General features: G+C 43.9%; 1 protein-coding gene across 7 annotated transcripts in view; it reads left to right on the top strand.

Moving 5' to 3' along the window:
• Vps8 (VPS8 subunit of CORVET complex) overlaps positions 1–20,146 on the top strand; it is a 234,143-nt gene that overhangs the window by 76,842 nt on the left and 137,155 nt on the right. For all 7 annotated transcript variants that reach the window (XM_063270364.1, NM_001427620.1, XM_063270362.1 and 4 more), the window contains 6 exons: positions 1,261–1,483; positions 4,069–4,158; positions 6,149–6,200; positions 10,416–10,458; positions 18,029–18,101; positions 18,734–18,853. In XM_063270364.1, the coding sequence (XP_063126434.1) occupies positions 1,261–1,483; positions 4,069–4,158; positions 6,149–6,200; positions 10,416–10,458; positions 18,029–18,101; positions 18,734–18,853 (601 nt within the window). The remainder of the gene's footprint in view (positions 1–1,260; positions 1,484–4,068; positions 4,159–6,148; positions 6,201–10,415; positions 10,459–18,028; positions 18,102–18,733; positions 18,854–20,146) is intronic.

Here is a 20,146-nt window from a genome sequence, read left to right as displayed (position 1 = left end):
ACTTGGTGCAGACTGGCACAGCTGCTGCCTGACGGCGCCCGCTTCTCTCTCCTCTTGGAAATTTGCAGTTATAGCCACATAAGTTCCTCATGTTTCAAGAAGTTATAAAACAGGTAGTGTCTGAGTCTAGCCATTTTTTTTCTGTTTGCAACAGAATATAAGCTCTCCGAAATATCTCTATTAATAGAGCATTAGCAACAGTGACATCTTTAGAACAACCTCATCTCTTACTCAGTGGACCTCGTGTTACGGGGCTGAGGTTAGCCCTTCTAGGAAACACACCAGCACCCAGAGCATAACGCGTAACTCCAGAGACAGGGCGCACCTTCCCCTTGCCTTCCTTTCCTAATGCTTAACACATTTTCTCCTAGAACTTTGAGGTAGCGAGACAGATATTGCTGAGTGTGATTTTTCTCGCTCTTTGGCGCTAGCATCTGGGTGCCTTACCTTACCACCACAGCGTGCAGCCCTTCCTCTGTCGCAGAACCGTCTTGTCCGAAACTTCTGTGCTGTTTGCTGCACTTTTAGCTTCCCTGGGAAAGTGAAGGATCAGAGCTGGAGATGAAGCTCGCTGACTCCGAGGCCACTGGGAATATGTCGGTGCCGGGAGTGGGAGAGGGGCACGTGGTCCTCTGATGCTTCTGTCCCTACTTCATGGTGCCTGCCCTTTACCTAGCTACTGCCCTCAGCATTAGCTGCCCTAAGAATCGAAACAGGATGTGAGCCAGGGAGCTGGGTTCAGATTTTCACCGATACTCCCAGTGCGTTTTTTCAGCAAGCCACTGAGCTTCTCCAACTTCGATGGCTTTACACTTAATTACGTGTTTCTTTCAGTGGGGGGAATGTGCCTCAGCCCAAGTGTGTAGCTGAAAGGACAACTTTCAGAATCATTTCTCTCCTACCCTGTGGGACCTGAGATCAGACTCGGGTTGGCATGCTTGGTGGCAAACTCCCTGCCCCACTGAGTCCTCATGCTGGTCCTGTTTGTTCTGAGGCAGTGTTGTTTAACGGTCTTGAACTCATACTCATCCGGCCTCAGCTTTTTGAGCGTTAGGGTTGCTGGAATGCACCACCATGCAACACTTCTTATGTGTAAAACCTTTGCTGGGTGCAGTGTGGCAGTGTAAACTTTGGTGCAAAACTGCTCGTGTTTCTACTAAGCTGATGCAGGCCGACATCTGGAAAAGAGGTGACATACTCAGACTAAGTTTAACGGGCATTTGGAATAGTCCTAACACTACGTTTTTCTTTCTGTTATAGGGATCTTCTATTTAGCCAAATGTACGACAAACTAAGTGAAAATTCCGTGGCGAAAGGCGTGTTTTTAGAGTGCCTGGAGCCATATATCCTAAGTGATAAACTGGTGGGAATTACACCCCAGGTCATGAAAGATCTGATCGTTCATTTCCAAGATAAAAAACTAATGGAGAATGTGGAAGCCCTCATTGTCCACATGGACATCACCAGCCTGGACATTCAGCAGGTAAGCTGACCACAGAGAAGGCGCCCGCCTTCATTGATCAGTAAGGCCTTCCACAGACCCAGTTACTGAGCCTCGTTACTAATGGTATACTTCTTAGGAGTCTGTGTAAGTAAAACCTGGGTCGTACATGTCCCGAGCCACAGAGTGTGTCTTCTGCTTTTTGGGCCTTCTCTGGGGATCATGGCTGCTTATTGTTAGATTACCCAGGAAATGCTTTTTGCCAGACTCTTAGTCAGTGTGCTCAGTAACATCTGGAAGGTTGTTTTCAACCATGGAGACCTACTCATTAGTAATAGACCGTTTGTACATCTAAGAGAATGATGTCATTTAGTAATCAGCTAGTACCTGAAGCAGAGCGGAGTTTTGAAATGTGGTGAACGGTATGAGAGGCAGATATCAGGGCTTCTCAGAAGAAGCCGACAGCTGTGGATGATGGCGTGTGTGGGTTCAGGCAGCTATGGCTAAGGGTATGTCTGAGTGAGTGGGTTCAGGCAGCTGTGGTTGGTAATATATCTGGGTTTAGCTAGTTTTGACTGATGGTATTTAATTCTTTAGTCACATTAAACCCCCTAATGAATGTGTTACTCCCAGAGAGTCTGGGCTTCCCCAGGTATAAGTGGCTTTCAGATGTCTTGGGAGGACCAAACTTTGAGAAGGTGCAGAGCCCATAGGACGAAAGCCTTGGGGGGGACACCATTATTATTTCACTAATGTTGGTGAGCATCCGAGGTAAAGCTGGGTCCTGTGAGCACATGCCTTTCCGGTGGGTGAATTGGTGCCGTTTGACAACACCCAGTATTTTGAGAATTTGTCATTAATCTGCACGTATATGGTGGTCCCATCTAGGAGGAATTTTTATTTCTTCCTAATATTTTCAGCTTTTCCTAAATACAGTATTAATGTGTTTAGGAAATCTTCTCCACATTAAAACAACACAAAGTCCTCTCAGTTTCTCATCTCTGAGCCAGTGCCGTCTACCGCAGAGCCACCAGCCTCCTTGCTCCCAGGCACACTAAGTTATGAACACCTTGTCTGGGTCGCTGTTTCCATTTGTATTACATCCTGGTAACTTTTCCAGGTCACTTTCAGCGGGTCAATAAGGACCTTGCTTAGGTTAGTGTGCATGTGTGTGTGTGTGTGTGTGTGTGTGCGCACATGTGTGTGCATGTGTGTGCATGCATGCGTGTGTGTGTGAGCACTCTCGAGTGCGTGTGTGTACATGCATGTACATGCATGCATGTGTGTGTATATATGTGCACACACGCACATGCGTGCATGCATTTACTTTGCTTGCTGTCATCCACAGCATTTGTTAATTCCTTCCAGCAGTGTCAGGGTCTGAGCGTGCTGCAGCTATCCTGCTTGTCAAGTGTCTTCCTCACAAAATAAGGAGATAAGTTTGGCAATATCAGAAAAGTAAACAAACCACAGAATATTTGAAAACAAGTGTTATATTGAAAATCAAAACCACCAATATAGTAAAGAGAGAGGCTGCCTGAGACTGGCTAACTGTAGAAAACCTTTCTTAATGACAGAAGACATCGGAAAACTGAGAATGGTGGTACGAGTCCCTCATCCCCTGGTTTGGGGTTGTGGGGTTGGACGACTCTAGAGTAAGTTTCAGGCCAGTCTGAGATGCATGAGACCCGATTAAGGAAGAAAACAAACAAACAAACAAACAAACAAACCAAGACACACAGCAGAGAGAGAAATCAGCAGTGTCAGCAGATAAAATTGTTTTAGGTAAAAACCAGTGTTGGGGGGGAAGAGAACCCGCCTTGAGTGTTAAAGAGAGGAAAAGGTAAGTGGGTCCAGAGCTCAGGGGGAAAAGTAGAGCTCACAGGTAGAGTTCACCCGAGTATTCAGTGTGCTGTAAAGAAATCTTATAGAAGAATGGTGGGAAGGATTGAGGCCTCCAAAGCAAAGGGGATAGGAACTCCACCGGACGACCAACAGAATCCACTAACCTGGACCTCTGGGGGGCTCTCAGACACTGAAAAGCTAACTAAAAAGCATACACAGGCTGGGCCTCGCCCCATCCCCTCCCCACGCATATGCAGCTTGGTCTTTATGTGGGTCCCTAACAATTGCAACAGGGACTGTCCCTAAAGCTGTTGTGGAATCAGTTCCCTAACTTGGATGTCTCATCTGGCCTCTGTAGAAGTGCCTGGCCCCGAAGAGACTTGATGGGCCAGGGTTGGGAGATATCCAGGGTAGGCCTCCACTATCTCAGAAGGGGAGAAGGGATGGAGTGGGGGAGGGGCCCGGAGGGGGGACAGGGATTGTGATGTAAAGTGAATTAAAATATTAAAGATTTTTTTTAGTTATTATCTTTTAAAATTCTATATATTTTATTTATTCACTTTACATTCCTCACGCTGCCCCCTCCTGGTCACCCCTTCCCATCCTGGGGCTCTACCCTTCTAGAACTTACGCTCAGCTTGTACCCCCATCAAAGAAGACAACAAAATGGTGTAAGTTAGAGCTCACGAGGAGGCGTGTATTAGAGGGTTTGCGGGGAGGAAGGGGAAGGGGAAATGGTATAGTTATATCAAATGTGAGTCAAGAGGTTTTTCCTTTCACAGGTGGTTCTCATGTGTTGGGAGAATCGTCTGTATGACGCCATGATCTATGTCTACAATAGAGGCATGAATGAGTTTATCAGTCCAATGGAGGTAAGAGACTGTCTCACTCGTCTGCTGATCTCTCTGCTCCCCATTTACTGTGAATGCTTTGTTTTTATCTAATTAAAATTTTTATATCATTTATTAGAACTGTTTTCATTTTTAAAATTAAATTATTACATTTATTTATTTTGTGTATGTGCATTCATGTCTATGTATCTATGTGGACAGGTGTGTGTGCATGTGTGCATGCATGCATGTGTATGTTTGTGTGTGTGTGTGTGTGTGCGTGCATGTGTGTGCGTGTGTTTGTGTGTCGATTCTCTTTCTCCTGCCCTAGGGTCCTGGGCATTAAATTCAGGCTGCTAGGGCACCTTCACCGCTGAGCCATCTTACTGACCCTTAGCTTTCAGGAGTAAATTCCTGGGACTTTTCGGTGGCATTCATTTTATTTTATGCTAATCTTTTAGTTTTCTGTTGCTGGTGATTGAACTCTTCTGCGGTGTGCACTGTCTATCGCAGAGTCCTACATTTCAGTTCAGTTTCTTATCTTAGCTGCTTTAGTTCATCCTCATGTGTAAATACCAAGCATCAGGGAATAGGAGGTATAAATACTGCCTACTCATTAAGTTCCACTCTGGTTTTTACGCCACAGTGACTTCCTTCTGTGGCTGTGGGCAGTACTGTTCTGTGGGTAGGTCCTGTAAGTGCTCAGGAGTCACTGTGGGTTGCTAGTAGGTTGAACACAGACCCTTAGGGTATTCGTGACGCTGTCTTTGTCCTCCTCCCTGAGAGTCTAGAAGGACAGGGGCCTTGATTGCCTCTTGTCACTGTGGACATCGTGGCCACAAGACCTGTGGCTTCTCAGTCCGCCTGTTGCCCTAGTGCAGAGGTGCCCCGAGGGTGCCAGACTCTCACCCCAATGTCGTTTGGTCAGAATTAGTTCGACTGCAGTCTCCTTGAGCACACTACTCCCAGTGTTGGTCACTCCCCTTTCCTCTTGGTCAGTTTCTAACCCTGGCTGTCGATGATGTTGAAAATCCGTCCTTTGTTTTGCCAAGTCTGCTATCCCCTCGGTAAGGCTCCATCCTTCCTCCGTGCAGGACATTCTCCTGCTGCTTCCCTCTAAAGAAAGAGGAAGAAAATGTGGAGTGGGGAGGGTCTGAGAGGAGAACATGGGGAGAGGAACGGTGTTCAGAATGCATTGTACGGAAGAGATTTATTTCCTATTAGAGAATAAAATAAAATCGGGCAGATAAAATACGATGTACACAAAGCTTGGGACACAATCAAGCTTCATTAGTTGTGGTAAACAGCACCTGGGTTTGGTTATGGTGGTGAACGCAGCGAGGAACATGAGGCAGTTGAACTGTTAAGTGTGTGGAAGCCACCAGTGTGCTTCTGTAAGGGCTATCAGTCAGCATCCTAGTGGGGTGAAGGAAATAACATAACTGTAAGGGACCCTCTCCGTGCATCTCAAACAGTAGATATTCATACAAGTTATTCTTCAAAGTCAGTATTTTTTCCTAGACAGGAATGCTGGGCATGCTGACTCATGTCTATAATCCCTGACCTTAAAGCTAAGGCAGGAGGATTGCTATGAGTTATAGGCCATCCTGCCGGACAGAGTAGGACGCTGTCTCCCAAACCAGACAAGCATTCCTCTGGAGGACCCTGGCGGCGGTCTCTTTGAGTCTGTGTATGATATGGGCAATACGCTTTTATTCTGGGGCCGCAGCTGTTCAGATATTTCCCGGGGGAAAATCCTCTGCACTGCCACTTTGGTGGGAGAACCTGACACACTTTTAATGTCAGAAACCACCATCTTTAACGAAGACCTTCACGAAGCTGGTGTTGCTAAATGAGGTGTGGCGTTGGAGTTTCTGCAGAGGACATCCCTCCAATTAGTTCTCTGTTCATATATTTAATCTCACAGCAAATAAGTAACTCCATCAAAGAAAGGGTTAACGGGTTGATCTTCATGACTGTCTTCAGAAATGCTGTGCTCGGAAATGACCTCGATTTCTCTGTTTCAATTTAGAAGCTTTTCAAAGTCATCGCCCCACCTCTGAATGCAGGGAAGACGCTCACAGGTATTCCTTCTCTTTCTTTTTTGAAACGATCTGTTGCATTCTGATTGATTTATTTGGTAGGGGGCACACAGCCTCACGGTCCACATGTGGAGGTCATGAGACCGCACCCTAGAGTCGCTCTGCTTCTCTCCTCACCTTACCTGGGTTTCAGGGTCAAACCCAGGCCACCAGCCTGCACACTCATTAGCAAGTGAGCTGTCTAGGCTCCCCTCCCCCACCTTATTTCTGGAGACAGGATTTCTCCTCGAACCTGGAGCTGTAGGTTTGGGGTCACATTGGTGAGCACATTAGGGATTTGCCTGGTGCTGCTGAGGTTACAGGAAAGCGTGGCCATGCCTGGCTGTTCTGTGGGTGCTGGGGGTCTAGACTCCGGCCCTCATGTTTGCACACCAGGTGTTTCACACGCTGACCTGCGCTTCCGGTCCTACTCCCGCAACATTTTCTTCTGATATAGATTTATTATTTCATTAGAAAACACATGATTATATATCTGCCTTTTAAATCATAGTGAGATTTTATGGCTTAATATCTGGTCTACTCTAGAGAGCGTTTCAAACACACTGGGGCACATACTGCAAGTATCCTGTCCTGTGGAATGCCCTGGAATTGCTATTGGTTTACGGCTCTGCCCAAGTCTTCTGGGTCCCGCATGCCTTCTGTAATTGTTTTATTTGCTGTTGAAGACAGGTGTGGAGCTCTTTCCAGTTATTTCCGTGTTCTGTCTCATGCCTCAGTCCTTCCAGGTTTTATAGCTAACGTTCAGAAAGTGTTTCACTGAGATGAATGGCAGTTTCATGGGACATCTTCAAATTGCTAATAAGTAGGATGGTATTTAACTTTTCAAGTTTTATGTAGCCTAATTCCTTTTGCGAAGTAATTTCTGAAGGCTAAGTAACTGTTATCAAAATGTCTTATGTTCGTGGGAAATGAACTGGGGTCATTATAAACTAAAATTACCTTAGCTCAGACAGGAAAGTACACGCCTGCCAGAGGCTCCTAATTGCCATTTGGCTGAACTGAAGCAACAATATAAATTAATTTCTTACTGGTTTTCGGAATTTTGTGAGCTGCGTCTTACTACCTCTGAAGGTTTTAACTTCACGTGGAAGTCGCCGTTTAGGAAAGTTGTAATGCTAGTCTTAGAAATCAGAAGCATTTTACTTGGGAAGCTGGGAAGACAGACCTGAGGCGGATTTTCCTTAAGCAGGAGCCGTCTGCTCCATTGGGGGCACCAGCCTCTCCTGAGGCCACCCAAAGATAAGCGTCAGCCAGAGAGAGGCATCCATCTGCCCCCAATCCCCCACACACTCCTCTGCCCTCTCTTGTGGGTCTTTCGTATTAACTCGCCATCAGTAAATGCACAAAATAGTGTTTTCCTTCTTGTGCCCACACACCTTCCTGCCCCTCTCTCTCACTGTGGCTGCCTTCATTCAGACCAGCCAGTGGTACAGCGCCTCTGGTCATTTGTAAAGGAAATGACCTGTTGATTTTTATCTGGGTGCTTCTTTGACTGGGAATCTCCCGTGACGTCTGCCCATCTGTCGTTCTAGTGCACAAACTGGCAGACCATGAGTGACACACACAGAAAAGGACTTCACACTTCTGCTGAGGAGCTCAGCACAGTGGCCCTGCCCTGTAAGCGTGTAGTCAGTTTATCCGTGGAGACCCAGGCCCAGATGGCGCTCTTCTGTTTGTCTTTGCTGCGTCCTCCAGAGCACATGCTGTATCTTACCATATCGTTCGCAGCACCTTTCCTTCTGAAAGCGCCACCCACAATCTCGGTTGTCACCCGCTCAGCAGGGAGGGAGGTAGAGTCCAGACCAAGTCATGGCAGACAGCGTGTTTTATAGAGGATCTGTTCTGGCTTCCTGTGCTTGCTTCAGTAGTTGTCTTGACTCTTCCCAAGTCCTCAGTTCTGGGAGTTAGGAGTATGGTGCTGACCTGACTGGGACTTGTGAGGACCTCACAGCAGCCATCCACAAGGGCAGAAGCACATGTCGGAAGACCTCATGGTAGAACGGGAAGATCGTGGCTCTAAGACCGACCATACCCAAGAGTATCAGGCCACACCCCTCCTGGTGTACTCGTCTGTCTAGCAGAGGTCAGAGGGACCTGTGAGAGCGACCTGCCTGTTTGCTTTATTTGCTCAGGAGTTTTCCTTTGCCCTTTATTTCTTCGTGGGCGGGGCTTCAGAGTCGGCCTCCAGGTGTGAGTAGGGCTATCTCTGGCCCTCCTGGATGTGGACAGATCTTGTGTGTGCGATAGTGCTGAGATTCCAGGGACATGTTGGACTTTTAAACCCTTGCATACTCATCCTCCATTTTACCTTTTGAAACGGTCTCCTTAGCGTTCGGAGATAACAGTGCCTCAGCAGGGAATGTTTAGCCGTAGGAATGACTGTTTCCACAGCTCCTGAAGAGCAGCACCTGAGAAAGGCGCTGAGTCTAGAAAAAGACCGTTGTATGGAGACCCTGGGCCCTGCTGTCTTCCCCATCGGGCATTCCCTCATTCGTTTCATTGGGCAGTGTACTAAGAATGGGTCTCGTAAGAGCGTTGCCGGATTGGTCCTGGTGTTCCGCATGTAGCCACAGGCTTGGAATAAAAAACATGAATCCCACACTACCACCGGCAGACAGGCTGACCTGTTCTCAGCCCTGCAGACTCCCTGACCCGGAGCTCTGAAATCTCTCCACCTGGCTCACCGAGTTCTCCTGGCGGTCGCTGCCACACCAGCCCCACGCTTCCAAGTTGGGGTGCACTTCTTGCAAAGCCACGCTTTGCCACCGTACCTTTTTCCCTGGAACCCAGTTGAGTCTCCACATGAAGGAAAACACCTCACCAACTTATACAAGTTATACAACTTATACAAGTTATACATTCTCCAGTAGCAGATCCCAATGGATCCGCCACCTGAACCTGAACGGGGTGGGGGTGGGGGGTCCCTACCTACATTTTGGCTTCCATCAACTCCCCCATCCAAAAAGCCAGTATCTTTCTCCTGCCTCCCCTCTTCCTCTCTCCACCTGGAAGTCCTACCTACTCCCCCAGTGACTGGTTCCTTGAAATCTTTATTCATTAGAGGAAGGTTTTGCCACAATAGCCCTCATTCCTGACATCATCCTCCATCACTCCCTCAGGCCAGACCATCCTTCTGAGTTGTCGTATCTGGTGTGCACTGACTCTCAGGGAGAGGCCTCACAGGAGAAGAGGACTCTGCATTCCCTCAGGTTGTTAGCATCTAGGTCTCATAGCTACCTTGTGTATTAAATGCAGGCTTGTAGGCTTTTTCTTTCTTCCTCCCATCTTCTTTCTTCCCTTCCTTCTTTCCTTCTTTTCTTCCTTCCTCCCCCACCTCCTCTCTGTAATGATGGGACAGGAGTCATTTTGTTTAGTCTTAATAGTTTATATCTCATTACAGCCAAAAACCTTGTATTGATGTAGACTTGAACGTTGGTTTTCCCACATGAATCCACCATCAATGAATATGGAACATAGCACTGAAAAATCTGAACAGCATTTGTCGGGAAATTCAGGTTTATTTGTAGAACGTCACAGACTTTAGTATTTATAAGATAAGGACATTTTCTTACTTGCATTGTGTCTAGGACTCCAGATCCCTTTCTTCATTACCAATAACAGAGCTTTGCTGTAATCTTTGCTCCGTAAGCATCCCAATCACTTCACTTTATTGATGTATTCCAATGTGTGCTACCTTTACCCCTTAGGCTGAGAGCTCATCTAATTATCTTTGGTGCTCTAAAAGCCTCACAAATGACAGAGTCTCCTAATATAGTTTAAAATAGGCTATTTAGTCAAGGTTTATTACTTCAAACATTTGGAAACACGGCCTCCTGAGACCTGTGCGCTGTGGGAGGTGGGTGACCCATAAGTACTCACTGTAACTGCATCTTAATAGTAATTGGCCACGATCAACAGGTCATCAGCTTTTCTTCCCATCCCCTCTTCTCAGGCCGTCAGCAGTAGATAAGCATCTGCGCAGCTCTACATGGGTCGACACGTGTCTACACGTGTCTACACGTGTCTTCAAATACAATCTAGAGGGAAAGTAAAAAGTGAGGTAATTTGTTATCTCAGTTTTATGCAAGAATATATTTAGTTCACCTTAAAGCCAACCGTGAGGGTCTTCCCACGTAAATGTCACAGTTCTGTCAGGGTTGGAAAGAGAACTGCTAAGTACTTTTATTTCTGTTTCAGATGAGCAAGTCGTTATGGGCAACAAGCTTCTGGTGTACATCAGGTGAGAGATTCTGATGTGTCTGTAACTGTGTGTCCCCTCCACACCCCATGTTTACATCGGCTAAGAGGTTCTGATGTGTATCCCCCTTCTCTGTGTTTACATCAGGTGAGAGGTTTGATGTGTTTGTAACTGCGTCCTCCCAACCCCCCACGTTTAGAATGGTACAACAGCATTTAGTCTGTGTAGTGTTTTTCATTCTCTCAAAGCCATACTATGTAGAGGAGGTTCCATGTCTGGCAATATCATTTTGCGTTACCCCTGATAGGCCCTGAAGGCAAGCACACTGCTAACACCTAATACCCCTCAGTGCATAGGGCAGTCCTTACAACATAGAAAGGTGTGTTAGTGGTCGAGAGACCTTTTACTCTCAGAAAGTCTGGGTGATGTGTGTTACCCAGTTTTACATATGCAGGAAGAAGCTTGTTTAAGTCATGGAGACATTAGTGACAGAGGCAAAACCACCGTTTGCATCTTGACCCATAGAAGAGCGTTCCTTCCAGTAGAGTGTGAGGGTTCAGTGTGGGTAGAACTGGCCACTGTAGCTGCTTGGCAGGAAGGTTGGGGAGGTGGCAGACCCTCTCAGGCATCATTTTAGTTCTGTAACGTTGGGGTAGATGCTGAGGTTGATGCTGGGGTAGACACTGAGGTTGATGCTGGGGTAGAAGCTGGGGTTGACTGACGCTGAGGTAGATGCTGGGGTAGATTCTGGGGTAGATGCTGGGGTAGATTCTGGGGTTGACGCTGGGGCCAGTTAACTTGTCAGTGGGGAGAACATAGCAACAGTTACCTAGTACCTCATTATCATATTTTAAACTCTGGAATATCTGTTACCAAGTTGTTTCTATTATTAAAAATTAATGGCAGGTTCATAGAGGTGTAAAGTTGATCCTGCCTCACCCCAAAAAGTTAATTAAGAGGGATATTCAGATGTTCATAAATAATTCAGAAGTCAAACCACTAATTATTTTTTTTAAAAAAGAAATTTTGATTCAGAGGTGAAGCCACAGGGCAAAGTCTTTCTCAGATGCCAACTCCTTAAAGGCAGCCATTGATTTTCTCTGTGCTCATTACCATGACTAACTTCCAAATGCCCACCACTGAGAGTCCTCTGGTTTGACGTCTCAGAGTATCAGGTCTCTAGCAGGCAAACTGTAGTTGAATGGCACCGTTAGGTTCTTTCTGGATACCAAGTCTGAAGCATTTGGTGGAGTCCTCCCTTAACTGCTGTCCTTGTGTGCCCTGCAGAATATGGGGTGCCACCCCCTCCCATCACCCACATTTTCTGAACCAAGTATCGTCTTTTATTTTTTTCTGTGAATCAACACACGAAAACATAAAATTATGCATGTCTATGGGCCACACTGTGATGTTTTTGATAAATGTTTAAGGAACGAGTTAACACAATTCTCTCCTGAAGATTTATGGTGAAAATATTCAAAAGCTTTTCGTTAGAAAACGGGCCTGCACTGTTAGGCCTGACCCCATTGGCTGAGTCCACCCAGACATCCCTGGAATGGGGAGTTAAGAAGCTGTCTGTGCTGTGACTTGTTAACTCTGAATTTATAGTTCCTGGCTCCACCGTGCTCCCCGTCAGGTCTAATCTGCTGCTCTGAGACTTCTCATCCCTTAAAAGATCACAGAAAGTCAGCCTTTTCCACTCTTCTGGTGATTGGCCCAAGAGTCCTCAGGGACCAATGATGAAGACAGCCAGAGAGGAAGCTGTCGGTCTGTAGAGGTACTTCTGGCTGCCCCTTCTCACTACACTCATGGTATCTCTTTCTCTTATTCTTAATTAATGTTACATCCTAACATTTCCTTCCCTCCTGTGCTCCCAGTCCCTCTCCCCTCCCCCCTCCCATTCCTTCTTCCATTTCTTCTAAGAAAAGGGGAGGCCTCCCATGAATATCAGTCCACCTTGGCATATTAAATTGTAACAGAACTAGCATCATCTTCTACCATTGAAGCTAGAGAAGGCAGCCCAGTTAGGGGAAAGGGATCCAGAGGCAGGTGACAGAGTCAGAGGCAGCCCCTGCTCCTGCTCTTAGGGGTCCGACAAGACTGAGCTGCACTCGTTAGTTATGTGCAGGGGGCCTAGGTCCATCCCATGCATGCTCTCTGGTTAAGTTCAGTCTCTGTAAGCCCACATTAGATGATTCTATAGGTTTTCTTGTATTGTCCTTAACCTCTCTGTCTCCTTCAATCCTTCCTCCTCATCTTCCACAGGACTCCCTGAGCTCTGCCTAATGTTTTGCTGTGGGTCTCTGCATCAGTTTCTGTCCGTTGCTGGGCAAAGGCTCTTTGATGTCAGTTATGCCAGGCCCCTGTCTGCAAGTATAGCAGAATATTATTAATAGTCACCTCCTACAGTCACCTTCATAGATTCCTCGCAGTTTCCATTATTCCAGGTTTCTGGCTCAGCCCGGAGATGCCTGTCCCCCACCAACAGATTCCAGTTCCCTCTCACTCCATTCTCCCCATACTTGATCCCTCCTGTTCTCCTTCCCACCTTCTCTCCCACTCAATTCCCTCCATCTATCCATCCCTGACATCTTTCTGTTTCCCCTTCTCAATAAGATTCAAGCATTCCTCCCTTAGGACCTTCTTGTTACTTAGCTTCTTTGGGTCTGTGGATTATAGCATGGGTATCCTATACTTTATGGCTAATAACCACTTACATACCATGTATGTATGTCCTTTTGGGTCCGGGTTACCTCACTCAGGATATTTTCTAGTTTCATCTAATTGCCATAAAATTTCATGATGTCCATGTTGTTAATAGCTGAGTAGTATTTCATTGTGTAATTTACCACATTTTAAAAATTCATTCTCCAGTTAAGGAACGTCTAGATTGTTTCCAGTTTGTGGATATTACGAATAAAGCTGCTATGAACATAGTTGATCAAGTGTCCTTGTGAGAGGATGAGGTGTCCTTTGCGTAAATGTCCAGGTATACCCGGGTCTTGAGGTAGATTGGTTTCCATGAGAAACTGCCACATTGACTTCCAAAGTGGCTCTACAAGTTTGCACTCCCACTAGCACGTGCTCCACATTCTCACCAGCCTGAACTGTTGCTTGAGTTTTTGATCTTTGTCATTCTAATGGGTTTAAGGTGGAATCTCAGAGTCGTTTTCATTTGCATTTCCATGATGACTAAGGTTGTTGACCATTTCTTTAAGTGTTCCTTGGCGGTTAGATATTCCCCCCACCATCTAGAATTCTCTGTTTAGATCTGTAACCCATTTTTAAATTGTATTATTTAGTTTATCGATGTTTAATTTCTTGAGTTCTTTATTATTTTGGATATCATCCCCTCTGTCAAAGAGTTGGTGAAGGTCTTTTCCTTTTCTGTAGGCCGCCATTTTGTCCTTTTGATGGTATCCTTTGCCCTACAGAAGCTTTTCAGTTCCATGAGGTCCCATTTATTGTTGATCTTAGTGATCAATTGATGAGCTATTGTGCTCTATTCACAAAAGTCGTTTCCTGTGCCAGTGCACTCAAGTGCCACATTCTCTTCTATCAGATCCAGTGTACCTGGTTTTATACAGAGCTCTTCGACCCACTTGGACCTGGGTTTTGTGCAGGGTGATGGATATGGGGTCTTTTCATTCTTCTCTATGCAGACACCCTCTTAGACCAGGAACATTTGTTGAAGAGGCTTTTTCTCTTTCCTGATGTATAGTTTTGGCTTCTTTGTCAAAACTCAAATGTCTGTAGATGTCTGCGTTTACTTCTGGGTCTTTGATTTGATTCCATTGGTCAACTCATCTGTTTATATCTTAATACCATGCGATTTTTATTACTATTGCTCTGTAGTATAGCTTGAGATCAGGGATGGTGATAGATTGTTTTAGCTGTCCCAGATTTTTTGTTTTTCCATATGAAGCTAAGTATTGTTCTTTCCATGTCTGTGAAGAATTGCGTTGGAATCTTGATGGAAATTGCATTGATCTGTCTATTGCTTTTGGTAAGATGGCCATTTTTACTATGTTAATCCTGATCCAAGAGCATGGGAGATCTTTCCATCTTCTGATATCTTCTTCAGTGTCTTTCTTCAGAGACTTGAAGTTCTTGTCATACAGGTCTTTCACTTGCTTGGTTAGAGTTATACCAAGATATTTCATATTATTTATGGCTACTGTGAACGGTGTTGTTTCCATAATTTCTTTCTCATCCCATATACTGTTTGTATAGAAAAAGGCTACTGATTCTTTTGAGTTAATTTTGTATTCTGCCACTTTGCTGAAGGTGTTTATCAGCTGTAGGAGTTCTCTGGTAGAATTTTTGGGGTCATTTATGTATACTATCCTATTAGCTCCGATTAGCAATACTTTGACTTCTTCTTTTCCAATCTGTATTCCCTTGATCTCCATCAGTTGTCTTATTGCTCTGGCTAGAACTTCAAGTAGCATATTGAATAGATATGTAGAAAGTGGACAGCTTTGTCTTGTCCCTGATTTTCGTGGAATTGCTTTAAGTTTCTCTCCATTTAATTTGATGTTGTCTGTTGGCTTGTTATAAATTGCCTTTATTGTGTTCATGAAAGCATCTTCTCTTCCTGATCTCTCCAAGACTTTTCAAAGGCTTTATTATTATCTAATGAGATAATCATGTACTTTTTTTTCCCTTTCAGTTTGCTTATATGGTGGATTATGTTGATGGATTTTCATATGTTGAACCCTCCATCTCTGGGATAAAGCCTACTTTATCATGGTTGTTGATATTTATTGATCTGTTCTTGGATTTGGTTTGAGAGTATTTTCACATCAATGTTCATAAAGGAAATTGGTCTCAAATTCTCTTTCTTTGTTGAGTCTTTTGTGTGGTTTAGTTATCAGGATGACTATGGCCTTATAGAGTGAGTTTGGCAGTGTTCCTTCTGCTTCTATTTTGTGGAATAGTTTGAGGAGTATAGGTATTAACTCTTCTCTGAAAGTCTTGTAGGATTCTATGCTAAAACCATCTAGCCCTGGGCTTTGCTTTTGGTGTGTGTGTGTGTGTGTGTGTGTGTGTGTGTGTGTGTGTGTGTGTGTGTGTGTGTGGCTTTTATTTCCTTAGGGATTATAGGTCTATTTAAATTGTTTACCTGATCCTGATTTAACTTTGGTTAAGTGGTATCTATCAAGAAAATCATTTCATTTCAATTTTGTAATTTTGTGGAATATAGTTTTTTGAAGTAAAACCTAATGATTTTTTGGATTTCCTTGGTATATTTTGTTATAAATGCCTTTTCATTTACGATTTTATTAATTTGGATGTTCTTTCTCTGCCTTTTAGTTAGTTTGGCTAAGGGCTTACCTATCTTGTTGATTTTCTTAAAAGACCAACTCTGGTTTTATTGATTCTTTATTTTTCTCTTGGTTTCTAATTTATTGTTTTCAGCCCTGAATGGCTATTCCCTGCCATCTACTCCTCTTGGGTATGTTTATTTCCTTTTGTTCTAGAGGTTTCAGTTGTGCTTCAGTTGTCAATAGTATGAGATCTCTCTAATTTTTTTTATGTAGAAATCTAGTACTACAAACTTAACTTAGCACTGCTTTTATTGTATCCTGTAAGTTTCATTGAATTTTAGAAAGACTTTAATTTCTTTATTTATTCCTTCACCCAGTAGTGAGTTGTTCAGTTTCCATGCATTTGTAAGTTTTCTGTTATTTTTGTTGTTGCTGACCTGCTTTAATCCACAGTGATCTGTAAGATTCAGGGGGCTATTTCAATTCTCTTGTATCTTTTGAGACTTACTTTGTAACCAAGTATATTGTCAATTTTGGAGAAGGTTCTGTAGGTTCTGAGAAGAAAGTATATTCTTTTGTGTTTGGGTGAAATGTTCTGTAGATATCTGTTAGGTCCATTTTATTCATAACATTGGTCAATTTCATCATTTTTCTGTTTCTGTCTGAATGATCTGTTCATTAATGAGAGTTGGGTGTTGAGATCTCCTTATTATTTATGTGTGGAGTTCAATTTGTGATTTAAGCTTTAGTAATGTTTCTTTTACAAATGTAGGCGCTCTTGTCTTTGGGATATACATAGAGACGTCATCTTGGTGGATTTTTCTTTTGATGAGTATGAAATGCCCTTCCCCATCTCTTTTGATTAATTTTAGTTGAAAGTCTCTAGAGATGAGAATGACTAGCCCATCTTGTTTCTTGGGTTTGTTTGCTTGGAAAAATCTTTTTCCAGCCCTTTATTCTCAAGTAAGGTCTATCTTTGATGCTGAGGTGTGTTTCTTGTATTTAGCAGATGATGGATCCTGTTTTTCCATCCATTCTATTAGCCTGTGTCTTTTCATTGGGGAATTGAGTTCATTAATGTTGAGCAAGATTAATCATGAATATTCATTAATTTCTGTCATTTTGATGTTTGTAGTGGTAGTGGGGGGGTAGGTATTTTATGTGCTAGTTTGCTTTTTTATCCTTTGCAGTTTTTAATTTTTCTCTGTTCTGTATATTTAGTGTTTTGTTTATTATATGGCTGAAGATTTTTTTTCTGTTCTGATCTAATTGGTTTTCTGTAAGCTTTTTGTATGTTTATAGGCATCTCTTTCTTTTAGGGAAATTTTCTGAACCTTTGAGCTGGGAATCTTTAGGTTTGGTCATTTCACAACACTGATTTTCTCGATGTTTCTTGTCAGGAACTTTTTAGATTTAACATTTTTTTTGACCCAATGTGTTAATTTTTCTATCGAGTATTCTATGCCTGAGATTCTCTTTTCCATTTCTTGTATTCCTGTTCTCTGACCTAGGTTTCCCATCCTCAGGATTCCCTCAGTTTGTGCTTTCTTTATTGTTTCTATTTTTAGTTCCTGAACAGTTATATTCATTTTCTTCACTATTTGATTGTTCTTTCCTTTATTTCTTTAAGGGATTTATTCATTTCCTTTTTAAAGGCCATGTCATCTTCATAAGATTGGACGGACTTAAGGTCACTTTCTCATGCTTCAGCTGTGGTAGGACAGCTGGGCTCTGGTCGAGGTATGTTGCTGTGGCTCTCGTCCTTTCATTGGCCTTTAGCCATCTGGGTTTACTTGGTGCCAGAAGACCTCCAGGAGTGCAGGCCAAGCTCTGGACTGGACAAGAGTGCAGGGGACAGGAAGCTCACTGCTTCTGGGCTGTCCCCAGGGGGCGCCTGGCAGGCCTTATTCTCTGTCATTCTCTCCCCTTCTCTCATTCTTCTTTTAATGAAATTCCTCGGTGGGCTTTAAAGGGAAACCTCTCTTTCCCTCTAAGACCTTATCATGTTTAGATCACCGTATTGTTATTATTTCTGTCTAATGATCTCTTTCTGCCTTGAGGGACCTTGAGGCCCCATTCATGGCTTAAACCTCATTTGTGAAGGCAATGATGTGTTATTTTCTGGACCAATCACTACAGCCTTTTTACCATTGGTTTTTGACACCTTTCTTCTGGCCTTTTGAAATATGCACTCCGTTGTCCTCTCTGTGCTTAGCCGCCTGCCAAACAGTAGTGATCTGGTTTTGAACCTGACCTGGCAAAAGTTGAGTCTATGTCATGACAGAAGCAGAATCTCAGGGTTGAGAAATGGAGGCATCAGATCTATTCTTCCTTTTTTCTAGCTGTTGCCTGGCAGGTCGTGCCTACCCTCTTGGTGACATTCCTGAAGATCTTGTCCCCTTGGTTAAAAACCAGGTGAGTATTATTTTTATGGCATTTTTATTGTCTGCATCTCTTATTATGACTCATTCAGTGATGGTTTCTCTTCTTGTGATGAACAGCATCAACAAAAGCAATTGGATGGGATAGGGTTAATTTCAGCTTACACCTACACAGCCCAGCCCATCACTCAGGGAGTCAGGGCAGGAACCTGAGGCAGCAGGCAATGAAGAGTCCGTGGAAGAGTGCTGTTGACTCACTGGCTTTTATGGAACCCACTACCACCTGCCCAGGTGTGGGACCACCCACCTTGGACTGGGCCCTCCCCCACCAGCCACTAATTCAGAGCATGCCCCTGCAGGCTGCCTACAGCCAGGCCTTATGGAGGCTTTCTCTCAGTTGTTCTAGCTTATGTTGTCACAAAGCTAGCCAGCATAATGACTGCAGACAGATTGTTGAACATTACACATAGCTCCACTGTAAGGGCAAGAGTCTACACTGTCGCCAACTTTAACATTTGGGTTACGAGGGGATTTAAGAGAGACATTGTGTCACATGGTGGCAGTTTACAGTGTATTCAGCCTGCCTTTGTTTTCTCCACATGGGAATCCGTGTTCCAGAAAGACATAAGGTGGTAGAAAATAATGCACAGTCGCTTTTAACCCTAGGTTTTTGAGTTTCTGATTCGCCTGCATTCTGTGGAAGCATCCTCTGAGGAAGAAGTCTATCCTTATGTTCGGACTTTGCTACATTTTGATACAAGAGAATTTCTGAATGTGTTGGCACTGGTAAGGGACACTGATTCCTAAGGTCTTTTCATATGATCCAAAGATACGTACATGCGTGCAGGTAAGGCAGGAGTAGAAGTGCTTCAGACCTTACCTCTCTGCTTAGAGCCCTCCCTCCCTTGCTGTTGTCTCTCTGTCTGAAGGGAAAAAAGAACATTTCTGTTTTTAAAAAGCTTTTGGCTAGGTGTGTGTGGTCTCTGATTCTATGCTTATGTTACTGGTTCTGCAATATGGACAAGGCTCTGTGGTAGACACAGTAAACACACTAAAATAAACTGAAGTTGAAGCGGGCTGTGGAAGGTCTCCGTTGAAAACACCTTCCTAAAATGTTTAGTGAGAGTTGGCTCGTTCAGATGAGCTGGGTTTTCTGTTTTATATAATTATCTCAGAGAATAATTATATAAAATGTGAAGACTCTCCCCAGTTAAATAGCATTGTATTGTACTTGTTTTGTTTAGCTTTATGGAAAGATGGAAAGTGGTTATGTTATGGTGTTTAGTGAAATCATTTGGTTCACAAATATGTAAAACACATTTACAGACACAGTATTTGAAGAAAATGAGTCAAGAAGGGAACACACCTAAATGCCAACAGAAACTCTGTGAGACGGTGCCTGCCTCTCTGTGTGCTCACACTGCTTGTCTAGGTTACAGCATGTAATGGAGTAAATCCCTGTAAGGAGCTGAGTGCCACGAGAGGGTCTCTGTATCATAGTCTGCATTGGCTAATGTGATCGTCTGACTGCAGAAACTGTGGCCTTAGTTGTATATGGCAGAAGGAAGAGAGCTAACAGTGTCAGATGTGATCAGCCCAGGAGAGGCTGACTACTGTTTCCATGCACTTTGAAGGATCCAGCAGCTGCTCTCACTCTGGCTTGCCTTTAAACATGCATGGAGGTGATTCTTTTTAATTTTTTGCATTATTCTATTTGGGGAGCTTCTGTGATAGGGCAGGGTCCTACAAACAGTTGTCTGAGGACTAAGTCCAGCCCCATTTGGCCCCAAACTTGCAAAAGCTAAGAATGTTTGTATTATTAGGGTTGTAAAAGAGAAGAAAAAAGAATATATAACAGAGACCACATATAGCCTACAAAGTGTGGCATTTTTACCCACAGGCCTTTTACATAGGATGTTTGTTGACCTTGGGTTAAGATTTATCTTGCTATCATATCATCCAAACCTCATAATAATCTTTAATTGTTTGTGTCCTGATTCCCAGAAACTTTGAACATGAGTTTCAGATCTACATTTCTTTGTGGTGTGATACTCTAGCAGTGATGTGCAGGCCTGCCAG

This window comes from Rattus norvegicus, chromosome 11 (genome assembly GCF_036323735.1).
Source record: "Rattus norvegicus strain BN/NHsdMcwi chromosome 11, GRCr8, whole genome shotgun sequence".
In the NCBI taxonomy this organism is placed as follows: domain Eukaryota; kingdom Metazoa; phylum Chordata; class Mammalia; order Rodentia; family Muridae; genus Rattus; species Rattus norvegicus.
The sequence above is the reverse complement of the archived record's forward strand: the minus strand, read 5'-3'. Positions and strand labels throughout refer to the sequence as shown.